At 41.2% G+C, this 16,733-nt stretch overlaps 1 protein-coding gene and 1 long non-coding RNA gene across 14 annotated transcripts in view; one reads left to right on the forward strand and one right to left on the reverse strand.

The window, feature by feature from the left end:
• The window catches only part of LOC122698718, a 95,856-nt gene extending 89,633 nt beyond the window's left edge, over positions 1–6,223 (reverse strand). The window contains exon 1 of the long non-coding RNA XR_006342399.1: positions 6,133–6,223. This is a non-coding gene — a long non-coding RNA (uncharacterized LOC122698718). The remainder of the gene's footprint in view (positions 1–6,132) is intronic.
• The window catches only part of FN1 (fibronectin 1), a 69,477-nt gene continuing 58,482 nt past the window's right edge, over positions 5,739–16,733 (forward strand). For 7 of the 13 annotated variants that reach the window (XM_043910118.1, XM_043910119.1, XM_043910125.1 and 4 more), the window contains exons 1-7: positions 5,739–6,120; positions 7,041–7,169; positions 8,134–8,271; positions 9,727–9,858; positions 11,066–11,203; positions 13,933–14,091; positions 16,405–16,596. In XM_043910118.1, coding sequence (XP_043766053.1) covers positions 5,967–6,120; positions 7,041–7,169; positions 8,134–8,271; positions 9,727–9,858; positions 11,066–11,203; positions 13,933–14,091; positions 16,405–16,596 — 1,042 coding nt within the window. In that variant the 5' untranslated portion in view covers positions 5,739–5,966. The remainder of the gene's footprint in view (positions 6,121–7,040; positions 7,170–8,133; positions 8,272–9,726; positions 9,859–11,065; positions 11,204–13,932; positions 14,092–16,404; positions 16,597–16,733) is intronic. The other 6 variants (XM_043910121.1, XM_043910124.1, XM_043910129.1 and 3 more) reach the window with 1 other exon arrangement.

The following is a 16,733-nucleotide window of genomic DNA, read 5'->3' on the forward strand; positions in this document are numbered from 1 at the left end:
ACCCACACATGAAAAAATGCATTAAAGTACTTTGTACTGAGTCTGGCTCAGAGAAAGTGTTTAATAAAGTCTAGCAGTTTAAAGGAACTTCCCTTAATTCTCTTCAAATACTCATATCATTATGAACTTGTTCACCACGTGCTTAAGCTTGCCTTGGTTTTTCATGTTTACTATGAAACATTACTATTACTATGAAAACATGGAATAATTTGAAATATCCATTTCGTCTCAGTAAAATTTTCACAACTAATGAAAGAATAAAATTTATCAAGAAAATGGTTCAGCACAAATGTAGGAATAGTTATAATTATACTTCCATTGCTGTAATTCAGGTGAATAAGTCCTTAATTTTTAATAACTAATTTAATCCATAGAAAGAGTGTCTATTGACCACCTATATCACAAAAGTCTATTGTCTGTATAAAAATTTATCCAAGAGATAATGTTTATGGTTGTTTTTAAGCATCTGAGGCAACTTTCAAAATTAGCTGCACAAAGCTTCCCTGGTGGTAAAGTGGTTAAGAATATATCTTGCAAGGCAAGGGATGCTGGTTTGATCCCTGGTCTGGGAAGATACCACATGCCATGAAGCAGCTAAGGCATGGGCCACAACTACTGAGCCCATGGGCTGCAACTACTGAAGCTGGTGTGGCTAGAGCCTGTGCTCCACAACAAGAGAAGCCAACTCAATGAGAAGCCCAGACACCACTGCGAAGAGTAGCCCCCGCTCGCTGCAACTAAAGCCCACGTGCAGCAATAAAGACCCACTAGAGCCAAAAAATAAGTGAATGAATAAATAAATAAAGTTAGCTTCATATAAGATGCTTAGGAGACTTCCCCGGGTGGCACTAGTGGTAAAGAACCCGCCTGCCAGTGCAGGAGACATAAGAGGTGCAGGTTGATCCCTAGATCGGGAAGATTCCCTGGAGGAGAGCATGGCAACCCACTCCAGTATTCTTGCCTGGAGAATCCTATGGACAGAGGAGCCTGGTGGGCTATAGTCCATAGGGGTGCAAAGAGTTGGACACAACTGAAGTGACTTAGCATGCAAGATGCTTAAAGTATGTGAATGTAAGAAAGATAAAAAATACTTTAAATACCAAAAATCTTAAAAAAAATTTTTTTCAGCCTTTCAAAACAAACCTTTAAAGCCACCTACATAAAATAAAGCAGAATTGGAAAAAGGAGTAGCAGCATACAAAAATAAATATTTTCCAAGAAACTGCTGCCTATCCTAGAAAGCTGAAATGTTCTGTAATAGAGTTCTGGGTGAGTGGTCTAGCTACCCGGTAGTTGGCTCCATGCTACTGAATGAATAAGACAACTTTGCAAAGCCTTTTGGGAGGTACATCACTCTAGTGAGAAAAAGGGCACTTCTGTTAAGCAACAAAGGAAACCGATTAAGGCTTAAAAGTGCTGATTAAATAATAAAATAACTTAAAATACAAACAAAATGCTGAGTAAGTGAAAACTGACTAGCTTTCAAGGCATAAATTAATGTCCTTATCAAGTATTTTTTCCCCCCGGTTTCAAGGCCCTGTCAATTCTAGACAAACTGTCCAGACATTCCACCCATGGGACTGCCCATGGGGCAGTTTATTTTTCCTTCTCACACCTGTGCTTAATGAGTAGCAGTTTTGCAAACTCAACTGTTTTCAAGGGAAGATGTGAAGGACTTATGCCCAAAAAATAAAATCAAGATAAGAAACAAAACTACTGTAATTTATGTCCAGTCAACCTACCCAGAGAAGACTGTGAAACAGTAAAAGACGCTACGGGCTCTTAAGGCAGAAAATTCCAAAGGTCACCTAATCAATGGCCTCCCCTCTAACAGAACTGAAAGAGATTAAGAACAGGATAAAAGCCAAAGGTTTTCAGGAAAAACAGCCCATCTTCATTTAAATATAACCCTTGGGGTCAAGAAGTTATTTCTTATCAGGGATAAGATTTTGTTTTTCAACAGGAAAGGGATTTGACTAGGATGGGTATTGTCTGCCATGTGTGTATTCCTATTAAAGAAAAGTCATTTTTCACTTAGGAAAAAACTGCCTTTTAAAACTATTCCTTAAATTGCTTTAATTTCAGTCTTCTCTAAATGACTGGCTCTGATCAATTCCTTTTGTGCTTAACCATAATGTTCAACTCAAATGAAGTCAATTCACTTCAGATTTCCACAATTGCCCATGTTCCTCATTAAGTGAAGTGAAGTCGCTCAGTCGTGTCCGACTCTTTGCGACCCCATGGACGGAAGCCTACCAGGCTCCACGGTCCATGGGATTTTCCAGGCAAGAATACTGGAGTGGGCTGCCATTTCCTTTTCCAGGGGATCTTCCCAACCCAGGGATTGAACCCAGGTCTCCTGCATTGCAGGCAGACGCTTTACCATCTGAGCCATTAGGGAAGCCCTTAGCCTTCTTCAATAACAAAACATCCAAATTATATCCCCAACACAGAAATATTTGTGTTCCTTTTTGTTACTGAACACTTAATTTGACCTAAGTTCTGAGAAAATCTTATTTCCAAGAAGAAGCCAGGCACAGTTGTCAATGAATGTATGTTCTGTCTCTACCACACACATGACCTCACACAGGTACTAGGTTTGGTAAGAGGTTGCTGGTGTAGAAGAAAGAATCTACTACTTTATTAATGGCAAATTTCCTCTTAGGAAAATGAAGAAATGAGGCTACCCTGCATATGCTGTTGCCACTTGAGTGCATGTCCTTGAAACAAAATCAGAAGATGGTACAAGCAAAAATGATTAAAGATATCCTATGCTTTAATCGATATTTTAAAAAACAACTTTGTTGGGGTATAATTTATATACCAGGGCTTCCCAGGTGACTCAGTGGTAAAGAGTCCACCTGTCAATGCAGGAGATGAGGGTTTGATCACTGGGTCAGGAAAAATCCCTGAGGAAGGAAAAGGCAACCCATTCCAGTGTTCTTGCCTGGGAAATCCTATGGACAGAGGAGCCCGGAAGGCGCCGGTATATGGGGTCACGAAAGAGACATGACTTAGCAACACAACAACAATCAACTCATATCATAAAATTTACCATTTTAAGTTTACAACGTGGTGAATTTCAGTAACTTCACCAAGTTGTGCAGCCATCACTGCATTCTAGTTTTAAAACATTCATTTCCATTACCCCTTCAAGATTCCTTATGCCCATTTACAGCTGATTCCCATTCCCAGCCCCAGTGCCAGCCACCTATCAATCAACTTTCTATCTCAATTCGAGATGAGAAAAAGAAATCCAAAGATATATCCTACAAATAGGAGGACACTGTTTGCTGAAGAACCAATCCTTGTCAAAATAAACTTCAGAATTCTTACGGGAGTGCAAGAGACCCTTGGACACTAGGCATCGTTAGTTTGAATAGGATTAGAATGGAGAGATTTAATTATCTCTCCAGCTAGAGATAACAGACTTACACAATTATAAGGAACTTTGATAATGAAAGAATACGACAGCAAGCCTTGCTGTCTTAACTAAGAAAATGCTTCTGTCTCCAAAGTTAAAAAAAAAAAAAAATCCACTTTTAAGTAAAAGGGTAAACTGTCAACCATTTCTATAACATTCAGTCAGAATATTGCATATTTTTGCTTGTGAGACTTTACAAATATACCATGTCTTAAGCAAATTATATTTCAACAAACTGAAATATCAGTTTCTTCTGAAATGTAAGTCATTTAGGCTATTTCCTCCAAGCCCTCATGTGTATATTATTCTTATGTATTTTGAGTACAGTAAATATGTCAAACTATTATGGCTTTGGTTGACAAAATACTTTTTAACCACTGATTTCCTTCCCCCAGAATCTGTATATTTTAAGAAAGCATTAGCTTCAAGTTTATCTTGTTTACATCCTGATTTCCAGGTACCCTTCCCTTTGGAAGGAACATCGGCTTCCCAGAAATTTATGAAGAATTTTACAGGGGCTCTTTTATGTGTGAAAGAGAAGACTGCTTTGTCAAGTGATGATGAGAAATTGAAAAAACAAACAAACAAACAAAAAAACTCTAACCCAGACAGGACTCTAAATTTGTGGCATTCTTTCAACTTGCAAAATTGGTCACAAAGACGCCTTAGGAAGTTATTTTACACTTCTTGTAGGAAACTGATATTTGCTGTGGTTTTCTTTTTTCCCCTTTAAGTCCCTGTGTTAACGAAAACAAATGTTAGTTTTGTACCTTTGATGTTGGGCATTTTATAGACCAGAGTTCGAATTACCCATGGCAGTTACCAAAGGCGGAACTTTTTCTCTAAGTATGTGCAGAAAAAAGACAAACCTGCTTTCAGCCTCCATAGATTTTCAAAGCCAATGGGAGGTCTGCACTACTAACATAACGAGCGAGGCAAAACTTTGAGTTTAGATCTTTCAGGAGTTGCTGAAGAAAGTTGAGGACTCCTTTTGAAGATCTTTAAAAAGCAAGTGTGCCTTGTGTTTCTCTGTAAAAAGAACTGATGTGATGAGTTGCTAAAGGCTAGCGACTTCTCAAATTCCCTTTCTACCCATGCCTTTAGAGGGAAAGACTGGGAAATCTTAAATGGGAACTTTCCACATTTCTTAAAGTAACACTTGGAAAAAAAAAAAATCTGGCAGCGGGGCTGGGGGAGGGGAACTCTATGATGAAACCGATGTCTACCAAATGAAAACGCCAAATAAAAGCAAGGAAGCGACTGTAAGAAGGGAAGACTGGAAATGGTCTTTTCTCAACCTTTAATGACTCAACGATCTCTGTTCTGTGTAACGGTGAACATGGGCAAGGACATTACGATCTTTCTCTCTCCAAGGTCGGTCCAACTTTCCAGTTTTCAGTGGTAACAGGCATCCCATCCCCAGGACAAGAAGACTTTCTTGCATATTTGGGGGGGGGGGAGGGGAAGCAAACGGCTGCTCTGTCCTTTCCAAAGAAACCTCGTTCTCCGAGTTTCCCTCTAGATCCGCCCCGCGGAATTCCTGGTACTTAGTAGAAGCTCATTAAAGGGATCCTTTCTCCCTTCCGCCCTCCGTCGCCTTCCTCCTTTCCCACCTCCCACCCCCAGTTAAAACGTCCTCGGAACCAGCAGGTACTGCGTTTAGAAAGGCAGAAGACTTGAACAAGAAGCTGTGAAGTCAAAGTGAGTCCCCAGTCATTGCACAGACCCAAGAGAGGGAACCGCAGGGAAGCTAGCCGCTCCCCGGGACGGCAAAGCCTACATTCCTACAGCTGCAAGGTGGTGGCTACTTTATGGTTTTTCCTTCCCGTCTAAGTACACTCCAGTGAGCGGAGATTTTCCCCCTACCCCCGGCGGTGACGCAATCTGAACTCCCCCCTTCTCCGCCTCACCCCAATAAAATATTTTAAAAAGGGAAGCGGGGGGTAGGGAGGATGGACTTGGGATCCCTTGGCTACACGGGACTCCAGCCCCTCCCTTTCCTCCCAGTCTACCCCTTTCCAGACGCTCCCATCCCTCCCCCTCTGCCCCCCGAAAGTTTGACGACCGCAAAGGAAACCGAAAAAAGTTCTCTTGTCCCAGTCCTGGCGGGCGATCAGCATCTCTTTTGTTCAGGGCGAACCCACAGTTCCCCTGACGTCACCCGGAGCCTGGGCCAATGGGCGCGCGGTCGGCGGCGGCTGCGGCTGGAGGAGGGTGGGAGGGGGTCCGGCCGGTCCCTCCTCCCAGGCGCCCGGGGCCTCGCGGGGGGCGGGAAGGGACAGTCCCATATAAACCCTGGTTCTCCGGGCTCGGCCGCCCGCGCCGGTTGCGCTTTGCAAGGGGAGGAGGGGGAGCCCTAGTCGCGAGCCGGGGCGAGGGGACCTGCAGCCACTTCTTCCGTCGTCTCCTTCCCTTCTGTCCCTCTTCCCTTCCCCTTCCCCATCCTCCAGCCCTGACTCTCTCGGAGGTACTGGAAGGGGACTCCGCCCGCAGGTTGCGAAGGGAACCAAACTTAAGTGGCAAGTTGCCTCACCGTCTCAAGATGCTCGGGGGTCCGGGGCCCGGGCTGCTGCTGCTGCTGCTGGCTGTCCTGTCCCTGGGGACAGGGGTACCCTCCGCGGGAGCCTCTAAGAGCAGGAGACAGGCGCAGCAGATGGTTCAGCCCCAGTCCCCGCTGACTGTCAGTCAGAGCAAACGTGAGTACTCACCGTGGGCTGGAACAGGCTGCCTCAGGACGGGGCCGGAAAGCCAACCAAAGTTGTGACTGAAGTTTGTGCGCGCGCGCGCGCGCGGGTGGCTTGTGTGTACTCCTAAATGAGAGGGGGGCATAGAAGACTGGCTTTGAGCAGGCTGGTTTTGTGGGCTTAGGTAAGATAAGGCTTTGAAAGGCGGAGCTAGCGATGTCCCTCAGGGCTGGTACCGACTCAGGTCATCCTCCTTTGAATTAACCAAAACTCGTCTTTAAAGAGAAAAATGATGCACCCCTTTAAACGTTTATTTTTGGGATTAGTGTGGTCCTTATGCTTATTTTCTTTGTTACTAAGTAATTGGTTAAATACTTTCAAAATGGGGATGGGGGGAGAGTAGCTGAATAATTATGTTGTTCCTACTTTGAATGAGATGTAATTGCTTCAGAATGCTTTCTCAGGATGCTTCTCCAAGAACAGAGATTGGAATTCCTCTTCCAGTTTCTCAAAGACACACCCTCCCTTTTCCTTGGCTAATGGAAACTGCTTAACATTGCCCTTCTTGACTTATTACCCCCAAAGAGCACCGAAATTCCTTGCACGTTTTAAAATGTAATTCCCAGTTATCTGCTTTTCAAAATGTTTCCATTCCTTTGGTGCAGACCCCTGGCCAGATGGAAATGACATCATTGTATAACATTTAACCAAGTCAAAAGAAAAACAAAAGGAATACCTAAATATCTACGTGTGCAAATGCGTGGTTAACTCTTTAGATATCTAGTTGCTTTTAATTCTTCCGATGCTCTGATGATTAACTTTTTCCCCCTTCATTTGTTGCTTAGGTTCATCAATTTAGTTGTGCAAGAAAATTCCATACTTTGGAAAAAGGAAGGATCAAATTTAATGACTTTTTTCTTCATTTCTTACAGCTGGTTGTTATGACAATGGAAAGCACTATCAGATAAACCAACAGTGGGAGCGCACCTACCTGGGCAGTGCCTTGGTCTGTACCTGTTATGGAGGGAGCAGGGGCTTTAATTGTGAGACCAAGCCTGAACGTAAGTGATGGGGAGCCTGCCTAGTTCTTATTATCTTCTAAGTATTATAGTTATTAGAATCTAACAGAGAAGTAACGCTTGTTGATTAAATTTCGGATTAGTAGTAAAATTACATATCCCATTTCCCTAATAGAATTATCTTTTAAAAAAGGTTTAATAACTGCTTATATTTGCTTTTCAAATTATATTGTTCTTTTCACCTTTAAAACAAAAGAACAAATATATCCCAAAGTAGTTTCTAGGGTCTTCTTTCTGTTTTACTTTCCCAAAACGTTTTATGAAAAACATGAATGATGTGTGTTCTTTCTCCCTTCAAAAAAAAAGAATTGCTTATAAAATTCTAATTTATTAGAAAGTAATTCCAAATCTTAGACTGTAAGATTACGGGGCAGAAAACACCTTGGGCAGTACATTGTCAAGCGATTTGTCAGCTGCAGTTCAACATAAAACCACTGACCACTTCAAAGTTCTCATTCCTTTATGACCCTTGATCTATTTCTTGTAAATTATGGCAACTCCTGCAGAGAACCACTGATGAGGCTAAAATGGAAACAGTAGGATTAACAAGGGCCAGTGCTGGGGTGGGGGTGGGAGCTCTTCAGATTGTTTATTTTTAAGTGGACCTTGGCTTGATTTTCTGAGCCAGAGAGAGGAATCTAAAGTCCTTCCTTCACAATCTAGCTGGTCCTAAGGTTGTACTTTATAGCTTTTCCCTAAGCGCCTGAGAATCCTTTCCAATGGAAATTCGTCATCAGAAAATTAGAGAACTTGTCAAAGGTTGAAAACTGAGGCTTTGTTAGACCCTAGGGTAAAATTTAGATCTCCTACTTCAGGTTTTAAAAACTTTCCACTTGTCCCTTGCTACTCACAGAATCGAAAAGGAGGTTTTCCCTTGGATGAGAGTAGTGGAATAGAAAAGTTTTTCCCTGTATAAGGCTCACATGGACTTTCGTTCTTCCTGCAGCTGAAGAGACGTGCTTTGACAAGTACACGGGGAACACTTACCGGGTGGGCGACACTTACGAGCGCCCGAAGGACTCCATGATCTGGGACTGCACCTGCATCGGGGCTGGGCGCGGGAGAATAAGCTGCACCATTGCAAGTAAGAGTGGTCTTCTGTCCAGTAACGCTGGGGTGACACAGTGTGAACTCCCCATGCCCATCACTGTCATTTTCTGTTACCCATGACTGGACATTCCCAATGTGGGGATTCATCCCAGGTGAGCAGGCACCCTTCTCCGGCCACACAGCTGGTTCCTGTGACTCTGAAAGGTGGCTCTGAGCACAGGTGAAGTCCGTGTTCAGTCTGTGTGCATTTATGAGAGAGAGAGTGTGTGTGTGTACACATACGTATATAGCCTCACCAAGCAAATCTCTTGGGTTCCATCCCATTCTTAGAGGAGTTGCCCATTTTATGTTATCTGGGCATCTTCAAGCCAGACTGCTCATGTAGTGATCCGCAGTGATTGGAAAGATGGTCATGAAGAATGAATTAGCCGTTGTGTGCTCTGCTGGTCTTGTTAGCAATGTACACACGGCTTGGATCTCACAGAAACAGCCTGGTTTCTTTGTAACCAGTAGTTTATAACCAGGCAGCAGAGCTCTCTGTTCCTAGGAATAATGTGGAATGAATTTTCCAAGGTACTTAGGGATCTGGACTTACTCTCAGCAATTCTAGTTTAGCTAAGTCAAACTTTCCAGTATGATTCATTGGGTTACCAATAGCTTCTATTAACGCAGCATTTAGTGTTTTTTAATCCATCGTTGTATAAGTCTCTTAAAGGCTCAGTCCAAAAGACAAATCAGACTTCCCTGGCAATCTAGTGGTAAAGACTGAGCTTCCACTGCAGGGGGTGAAGGTTCAATCTCTGGTCAGGGAACTAAGCGGCAGCCCCCCCCCCACCCCGAAAAAGCATGATGTACAGCCTTCTGGAAAAGACAAATCAGTCTCTTGTGAATAAGTCCAATCAGCCTGTCCTATATTTAATGTTAGAGTTTATCCAAGATTATTGGTAAATGTTAAGAGTCAGTGTTCCATAGTGTTTATATAGTGGACAGTTTAACCTTTGTATGTGTCCTTGTGTTTAACCAGATTTCCACACTTGCTGTGTATACATCTATTTGCTTTCCATCAAAAAGACACTTCTATCCTAGGGTGAAATACGGACTCTCCACATCCTGAAAGCTGGAATTCTAGGTCTAGTGTGCCTTTTGCATTGAACTAGTCTCAGGCTCAACCCACTATGTGTGTGTGGAGGCCATGCCTGGCAGCCTTTCTTTTCTGCTTTAGAACTCAATTTCCTGTGATCTCTCTGGGGATCCAGGATTTATGACTCCTTTCTTTGCTATTCAGATTTCCTCTGTGGTTTCCCATTGTGTTTAAACCAGACATTCAATTGAAGGACCCCAAATGACCAGACCTGTTAACTTTTCCCCTGTCCCTGATGGGAAAACTACTCTCTTTGGCTAACCAAAAGGGTTGAAATATGAGACTTTTTCTGTTTTAAAACTATTTTCTGTCCCACTGTCTGTAACATTTGCTTTTTATCTTGAACAGACCGCTGCCATGAAGGGGGTCAGTCCTACAAGATTGGTGACACCTGGAGGAGACCACACGAGACTGGTGGTTACATGTTAGAGTGTGTGTGTCTGGGTAATGGGAAAGGAGAATGGACCTGCAAGCCCATAGGTGTGTGACTTGGGGATAAATGGGGGTGGGATACACAGTCAAAATGTTGGGTTGAATCAAAATTGACATGACAAGATACCTGCCTTCCAATAAAAAAGATAAGAGACTGAGAATTTTATTTAAAATAATGAAATGTTGTGTAATCCATAGTCTTCTTCAAGGAATCAGTTCAAATTCCCAACCATGTATAGAAGTCTTAGGGGTTCCCAGGTGGCGCCCTGGTAAAGAATCCGCATGACAGTGTAGGAGATGCAAGAGGTCTGGGTTCGATTCCTGGATCTGGAAGTAGGAAATGGCAACTCGAACAGTATCCATTATCCTTGCCTGTAAATTCTGGGGAAGAGAACGCTGGTAGACTGCATACAGTCCATGGGCTGGCAAAGAGTTGGACATGACTGACCATACATATATCAATAGAAGTCTTTTCATTTTTTTTCAAAGCTTAAGATAAAGTTGAAAGATTTAGGAAGAAGTCATTTGTTTTCTCCAAGATCTGTTCTCAGATTTCTCCTTGGTCAAGATGTAAGCTTTTTAAAGAAAAAAAAAAGAGACTTTTAACATCTTTCTTTATTGGAACGCAGTGGATATAAACACCATATGGTGTGTGTTCTATCATCTCTTGGACATTTTCTGTCAAAAATTGCTGTTTCCTTTGGTGTCAATCTTCAGCTGAAATCTATAGATACAAATCTAAGAGTTTCTGGCTATAAATTTTATTCTGATTGTTGTTCTCTAATGCAGAGGTTTTTATTTTGTGTTGCCTCTGTTTTTACAGAAATCCAAATTTTAAATAGCTTTCTTGTCATTTTATGCAGGCATTCATAATTGGTCATTTTTAATTAAGATTGGAATTTTGCATATTTAGTCTCATTATGCAAGAGATTCATAGATCCGCAGGAGGCACATAGATCCCTTTTTGCTCAAAATACTGGTGTGAAGAACAGTACTAGCTGAAAATGTACAGCCCGTGTACTTATTAGGAGAACAGAATTTCTGCCTGCCAACTTGGCTAGAGATTCCTTTCACTTTGGTTACTTGCTCTGTGCTTAGTTACAGGGCGTGCCTTCCTTTTTGAACAGAGTACCACTTAAAAAAATGTGGTTGGGTTTTTGCTTACACAATATACTGTAAATTACAGGGAAACAGCACAATTTGAAATAACTCCCCCCCCCCCGTTTTTCTGTTTTTCCTTCAAATTTCCCTACAGCTGAGAAATGTTTTGATCAGGCTGCTGGCACTTCCTACGTTGTCGGGGAGACCTGGGAAAAGCCTTATCAGGGCTGGATGATGGTGGACTGTACTTGCCTGGGAGAAGGCAGTGGACGTATCACTTGCACCTCCAGAAGTACGTTTTAGATCTGTATGTTACAGATGCGGTCAGGCATTGTTTTCTGGATTCCTAGAGAGAATTGTCATATGAGATCACGTACAACATCCATTCCACCAACATGCTAACATTTGGATGTCAAGAAAAATTTTGTAACCAACTTATTCTACTTCTTCAAAGAAGACTAAATTAAAACAAAACAGCTTAGTTCTTAGGTTATCACCTACTGAGAAAGAACCTTAATGTTCATTTCAATGCTAAATGTGTTGTGGACCCGAAGATAAGTTGCAAATGTTTCATCTAAGTGATCACTGAGATATTTTCTAAGTAGCAAAGAAATCTTTAAAATAACAGGCACATGCATCTTTGGGCATGAGAATGCTCTTGACATAGAGAGGAGCAAAGCTCTAAAGTTTTGGGTTTCCTTCTATGCTTGACATTTAAGTAAGGCATATACATTAGCAAAATTGATGAAAATAAAAGTTACTTATCCCGTAGGTTAAATTATGTTTAACCTATTATGTTTAACCTCTATTCTGGGGTTAAGGATAGTGTCTCTGTAGGTTTATTAGTGCTGTGAAGAAGCTAAACTTTGAAAGTTTTTGAAAGAAACACTGGTATTTCTCTGTAGCTCCTTCTAAGATTGCCCCGAGGCCTTACTTTTTGCCTTAGGGATTCAATGTTCCTTTTTTGAAATGTCAAGCTATAAAGTTTGGAAGCAAAACAGCCATCAACTATTGGTGTTATACATTTAAAATCAAATTAAATATTTTGAACATGTCTTATCTAGTTGAAAGTATCTAACCATTTCATCATGTTCACCATCCAAATTTGAATTCTTGCAAGCAAAAAATAATCTCTCTTGAACAGTAATAGCAATTTAAACTATTTTTGAGCACCTTGCCAGTTCTTTTGCATTTAAAATTTTATTATGATTATCAGATTTCTAAGACCTCAGCGGCAATGTTTTAGTTTAAGACATGTTAGATGTTTGACTCAAACTCTTTATCTATTATTTAGAGCTCTTCTAATAACAGGTTGGGAAAAGCTTCTCAAAGAAAAGTCATTTCTTCCATGAAATTTTGTTAAGTCCCTACTTTATTCAGGATGGTGTAGGGATGCAAAAATGAACTGGACATTAGCCGACTCGTCAAAGAGAACTTAGTAAGTAGGTCAGGATGATGAGAAAGGCCTATATATATTCATCTTCTACAAAGAACAGAATTAAACACTTTGAGACAGATACTGAAATAGTACAATGGAGGTTCAGGGGAAGACAACACTTGGTTGGAGATTTGGGGAAAAGTGTCACCAGCAATGATATCGTTATTCAGACTTCTACTGTGGTGGGAGATCAATATGTGTCTGTATTTGTCTGAACTTAACATTAACTAATTATTTTTTATCTAACCCAGTGTAGTTCTGTTTCACAAACAAATCAAATCCTCCCTATCCCATTGCAGCATATGGACAAAGCTGGATTATAATTGAAACAATTTATATGCCAGATAATCATAAACTAATGGTAATTTAGTTACAAATTATCATTTTATTTTCTTGGTGTCTAATCCCATGGACAGAGGAGCCTAGTGGGCTACAGTCCATAGGGTCACAAGAGTCAGACGTAACTTAGTGACTGAACAAACATTATTTTATATTAATAATCTCACTTTCCCATTAAAGAGTTCACACCATGAGCAATTTAAAACATGCCATTTTGTTAGTAATGTTAAATAGGTTTGTGTTTGGTAGGGGGTGGGGTGGGACCGAGGGAGAGAATATTTTAGTCAGAGAAGTTGGTGGTGCCTTGAATTGTTTTGCATAGCAAATGAAACAAACAGATGCTGCTATCTTTTAATAGCTCCTTTGGGGCAGTTGGTTGAGACCCTTTGAGACCTACTTGCCTCCCAATTGTTTCTGGTTTTCTAAAGAAAATCCCCTATGATAACGCAGGTTGTAAACAGTCATGACTCAAAGCCAGGAGAGCCAGAGAAGGATACAGATGGAAGACTAGAAAGCCAGGGAATGAATTTGGTCAAATAAACAATGTGAAAAAATGTAATGAATGAAAGATTTTTATCAAATTTAATGAACTGAATGACTAAATGAAAATTTAATGAGTGAAAAACAGCATTCTGGCAAACAGATGAGTGGAACTAGACTACATCATATAGCTTCCTTCACACTGTTTTAAATGCAATCACATCTTTCAGAAGTTTACCACCCATGGCACCACAGCTGGATATGAAAGTATCATCCAAAAACAGCTTACCAAACTTGAAGCAACTGTATTCTCCTTTTTTTTTTTTAACTTTTTATTGGAGTATAGTTAACAGTATTGTGTTAGTTTTGGGTGTACAGCAAAGTGAATCAGTTTTAGATCGTTTATTTAGATCATTTAGCTCAGTCAAAAGAATCTGCCTGCAATGCAGGAGATACAAGTTCGATTCCTGCGTTGGGGAGATCTCCTGGAGAAGGGTATGGCTACCCACTCCATTATTCTTGCCTGGAGACTCCCATGGACAGAGGAGCCTGGCAGGCTACAGTTCATGGGGGTTCAAGAGTTGGACATACCTAAGCCACTAACCCACCACCATTACAGACTTGTTACAGAGTACTGAGAAGAGTTCCCGGTGCTATGCAGTAGGTCCTTATTAGAAACAGCTCTATTTTTATTTTAGGTTGGCATCAAGCGCTTGCCAAGCTCAAACTGATTTACATGTTTTAACGCTTCCTTTCTGACACAGACAGGTGCAATGATCAGGACACAAGGACATCCTATAGGATTGGGGATACCTGGAGCAAGAAGGACAACCGGGGGAACCTGCTCCAGTGCATCTGCACGGGCAATGGCCGCGGCGAGTGGAAGTGTGAGAGGCATTCCTCGGTGCAGACGACATCTGCAGGTGAGGCGTGGGCCGGGACCAGCCCGGGGCACCTTGTACAGAGCATTTCCGAAAGCAATCTTTCCCCTGCCTGCCCTTCAAGGATGGTGTGGCTATGAAGCCGAGTTCCTTTGCAGGCTGTTAGTTAAAACTTGGTTTAATGTCTCAAGTTTTTTAAACTTAAATAAACATGAAACTACAATGGATCTTGGGGGCAGAATCCAATTTTAGTCCCAAGAGGTTAAACTGGTGGCCAAGAAAAATGACTAATATCATGAAACCTACATGATTTATATACAAAGCTATAAATAAATACATCGAGATCTATAGATCAATACACATGTGGATATTCATATACATACCCTTGTGTATGTATGTTGAATATCTAAAGTACATTTTAATGGAAATGAGAAACTTTTGCTGAGTTCCATGATCCTTTGATTCTTCTGCTGGGAAAAGGGGGAAAAGTACATTTTTTCTTTTTTAGAATGGAATATATCTCCTTACCCTGACATTTCTGTTCTTTTGGTTGTGGAAACAATCCTTCATGTGTGGTTTTCATGCTCCAGCAAACTCTGTTGCATTCCATAAAATAATGCACAGTCATTTTCTTCATGTGTTGGTTTTCAAATTCGAAGAATTCAGGGGAGTCCTCAATGTGGAAAGGAATGACACAATACCTAAGCTTTTTTTTTTTAAATAAGTTTCAATTATTTCTGCATATCTTGTGCTTCCTCCTTAATTATTTCTAGTACAAGACTAGGATCTTTGCATTATAGCTTGTTTTGTAATAATCTAAAGAAAGAGGTCAGTCAAGAATATGTACTTCTGTTATTATCCTTGCTCTGTTTTATCAAGTTTTCACTATACAGTGCACTAGCATTATTGTTTAGTCTTTTATCAATAGGTCATTTAGCAAAAAGTATTAATTACTTACTTGGATTTTCCTCCTTTCAATGAGTTTTCGTTTTGCCATGGAGCACTTAGGAAGGTGAACAAGACTGAATTTGATAACATTTTTTGAGTTATTTTATTTGATTATTTGATTACTTTCAGTAAAATTGCTGCTAACCTAAAAAAGAAACAATTACAAATCTCAGCCTACTGAAGCAGTTTAAGTTGAAAAATGTAGTTAAGGTTAATCAGGGGTAAGCATTCAATGATTGCTATCTATTTTTATTATTATTACTAATATTAATACTGAAATGGCTCTGTTGTTCAAAAAAGTTTGAGAAACATGGGGTTAAACCAATAAAAACTTTCTTCTGCAGAAGCTTAATATTCCTTTGCATTGTGACTCTTCCAAGTGGGGTGTATGAAAACAGATGCCATGTTCCCCTGATATGTGTGTCCTTGGGACCGTTGTCTATGAAGTATTTGGGTTACAGTGTTACTCTGAAAGGAAAGCTTTCTTAAGAGGATTGTCTTAGAGAGATGCTGAATTCAGTCTACCAGTCATTCTAGCTTCAGTTCTAATTCTACTCCTCCTTGGGCCTGACCCCTAAGAGAACAGATTTCTATGTTTAAAGAAAAGATCAGCATATTCTGTTGTCTTACTCTGAAATGAAAGCTGTCTTAAGAGGATTGATTGATTTTAGGAAAAAAACCACAACAGAATTCCCAAATAATCTTTGGAGAAACGAAATGTGGAAGGAGGAGGGGTAGTGAATAGAAAATCCAATATGGCTGCCCAGGGCATGGTTGAGGAGCTCAGAGTTACATCGATGGCGAGAGGTCTGCTGCAGAGCTGCAGAGACTTCTCAAAATAAAATCAGGGAGAGAGATGCCCAGATATATTGGGCTAGTGGGAGCAGCTAAGAGATGGTGAGACAGACCATTGCAGGCCAAGGGAAAAGCCTGGGGACAGCGGAGGGTACAGGAAGGAATGATGAGAAGCTCAGTGCGGATGAGGCGTAGACCAAAGGATGAAGTGGTCTGAACTGAATGAAACGGAAAGAATGAAGTCAGCTGATCAGAGGTTAGGTGTAGAGGTCTGTAAAGTCATGGGCTTTGGCTCGCTGACATGGAGTAAGCAGTCATCCAAGGTACCTGCTCTGTGGAGTGGCAGAATAATGTTGGTGATTTGGAAACACACTCTTGGTAACTCCAGGTAAGCTGGAAGGTAGAGAACACTGCGTAGCCTCTTGTGGATTATTTCTTAGGCTGAGTGCCAAAGCTAATACAAAGAGGGAGGGGCATTTCTTTCCAATCCCAGCTCAGGAAGCAGACGGATTGCAGAGTCATCTGGATGAGACCTTGAAGATCCCAGAAAATTATTCCAGGAAGTAGCTTTCCCTTAACCAGCTCTGTGACTTTTCTTTCTCATGTCCTCAGGATCTGGCTCCTTCACTGATGTCCGAACGGCCATCTACCAGCCCCAGCCTCATCCTCAGCCGCCTCCGTATGGTCACTGTGTCACAGACAGTGGTGTGGTTTACTCTGTGGGGATGCAGTGGCTGAAGACACAAGGGAATAAGCAAATGCTTTGCACTTGCCTGGGCAATGGAGTCAGCTGCCAAGAGACAGGTCTGCGTTATCTTTTTTAAAAAGAGGACCAATAACTTTCTTATTATTTAGACTTTGAAAGGCAATACATTTATTTCCCAAAAAATGTAAAACAATAAAACAAGAAAAGTGTATAACCTTACCAGCCTATGATGACA

Source organism: Cervus elaphus, chromosome 8 (genome assembly GCF_910594005.1).
Source record: "Cervus elaphus chromosome 8, mCerEla1.1, whole genome shotgun sequence".
Taxonomy (NCBI): Eukaryota; Metazoa; Chordata; class Mammalia; order Artiodactyla; family Cervidae; genus Cervus; species Cervus elaphus.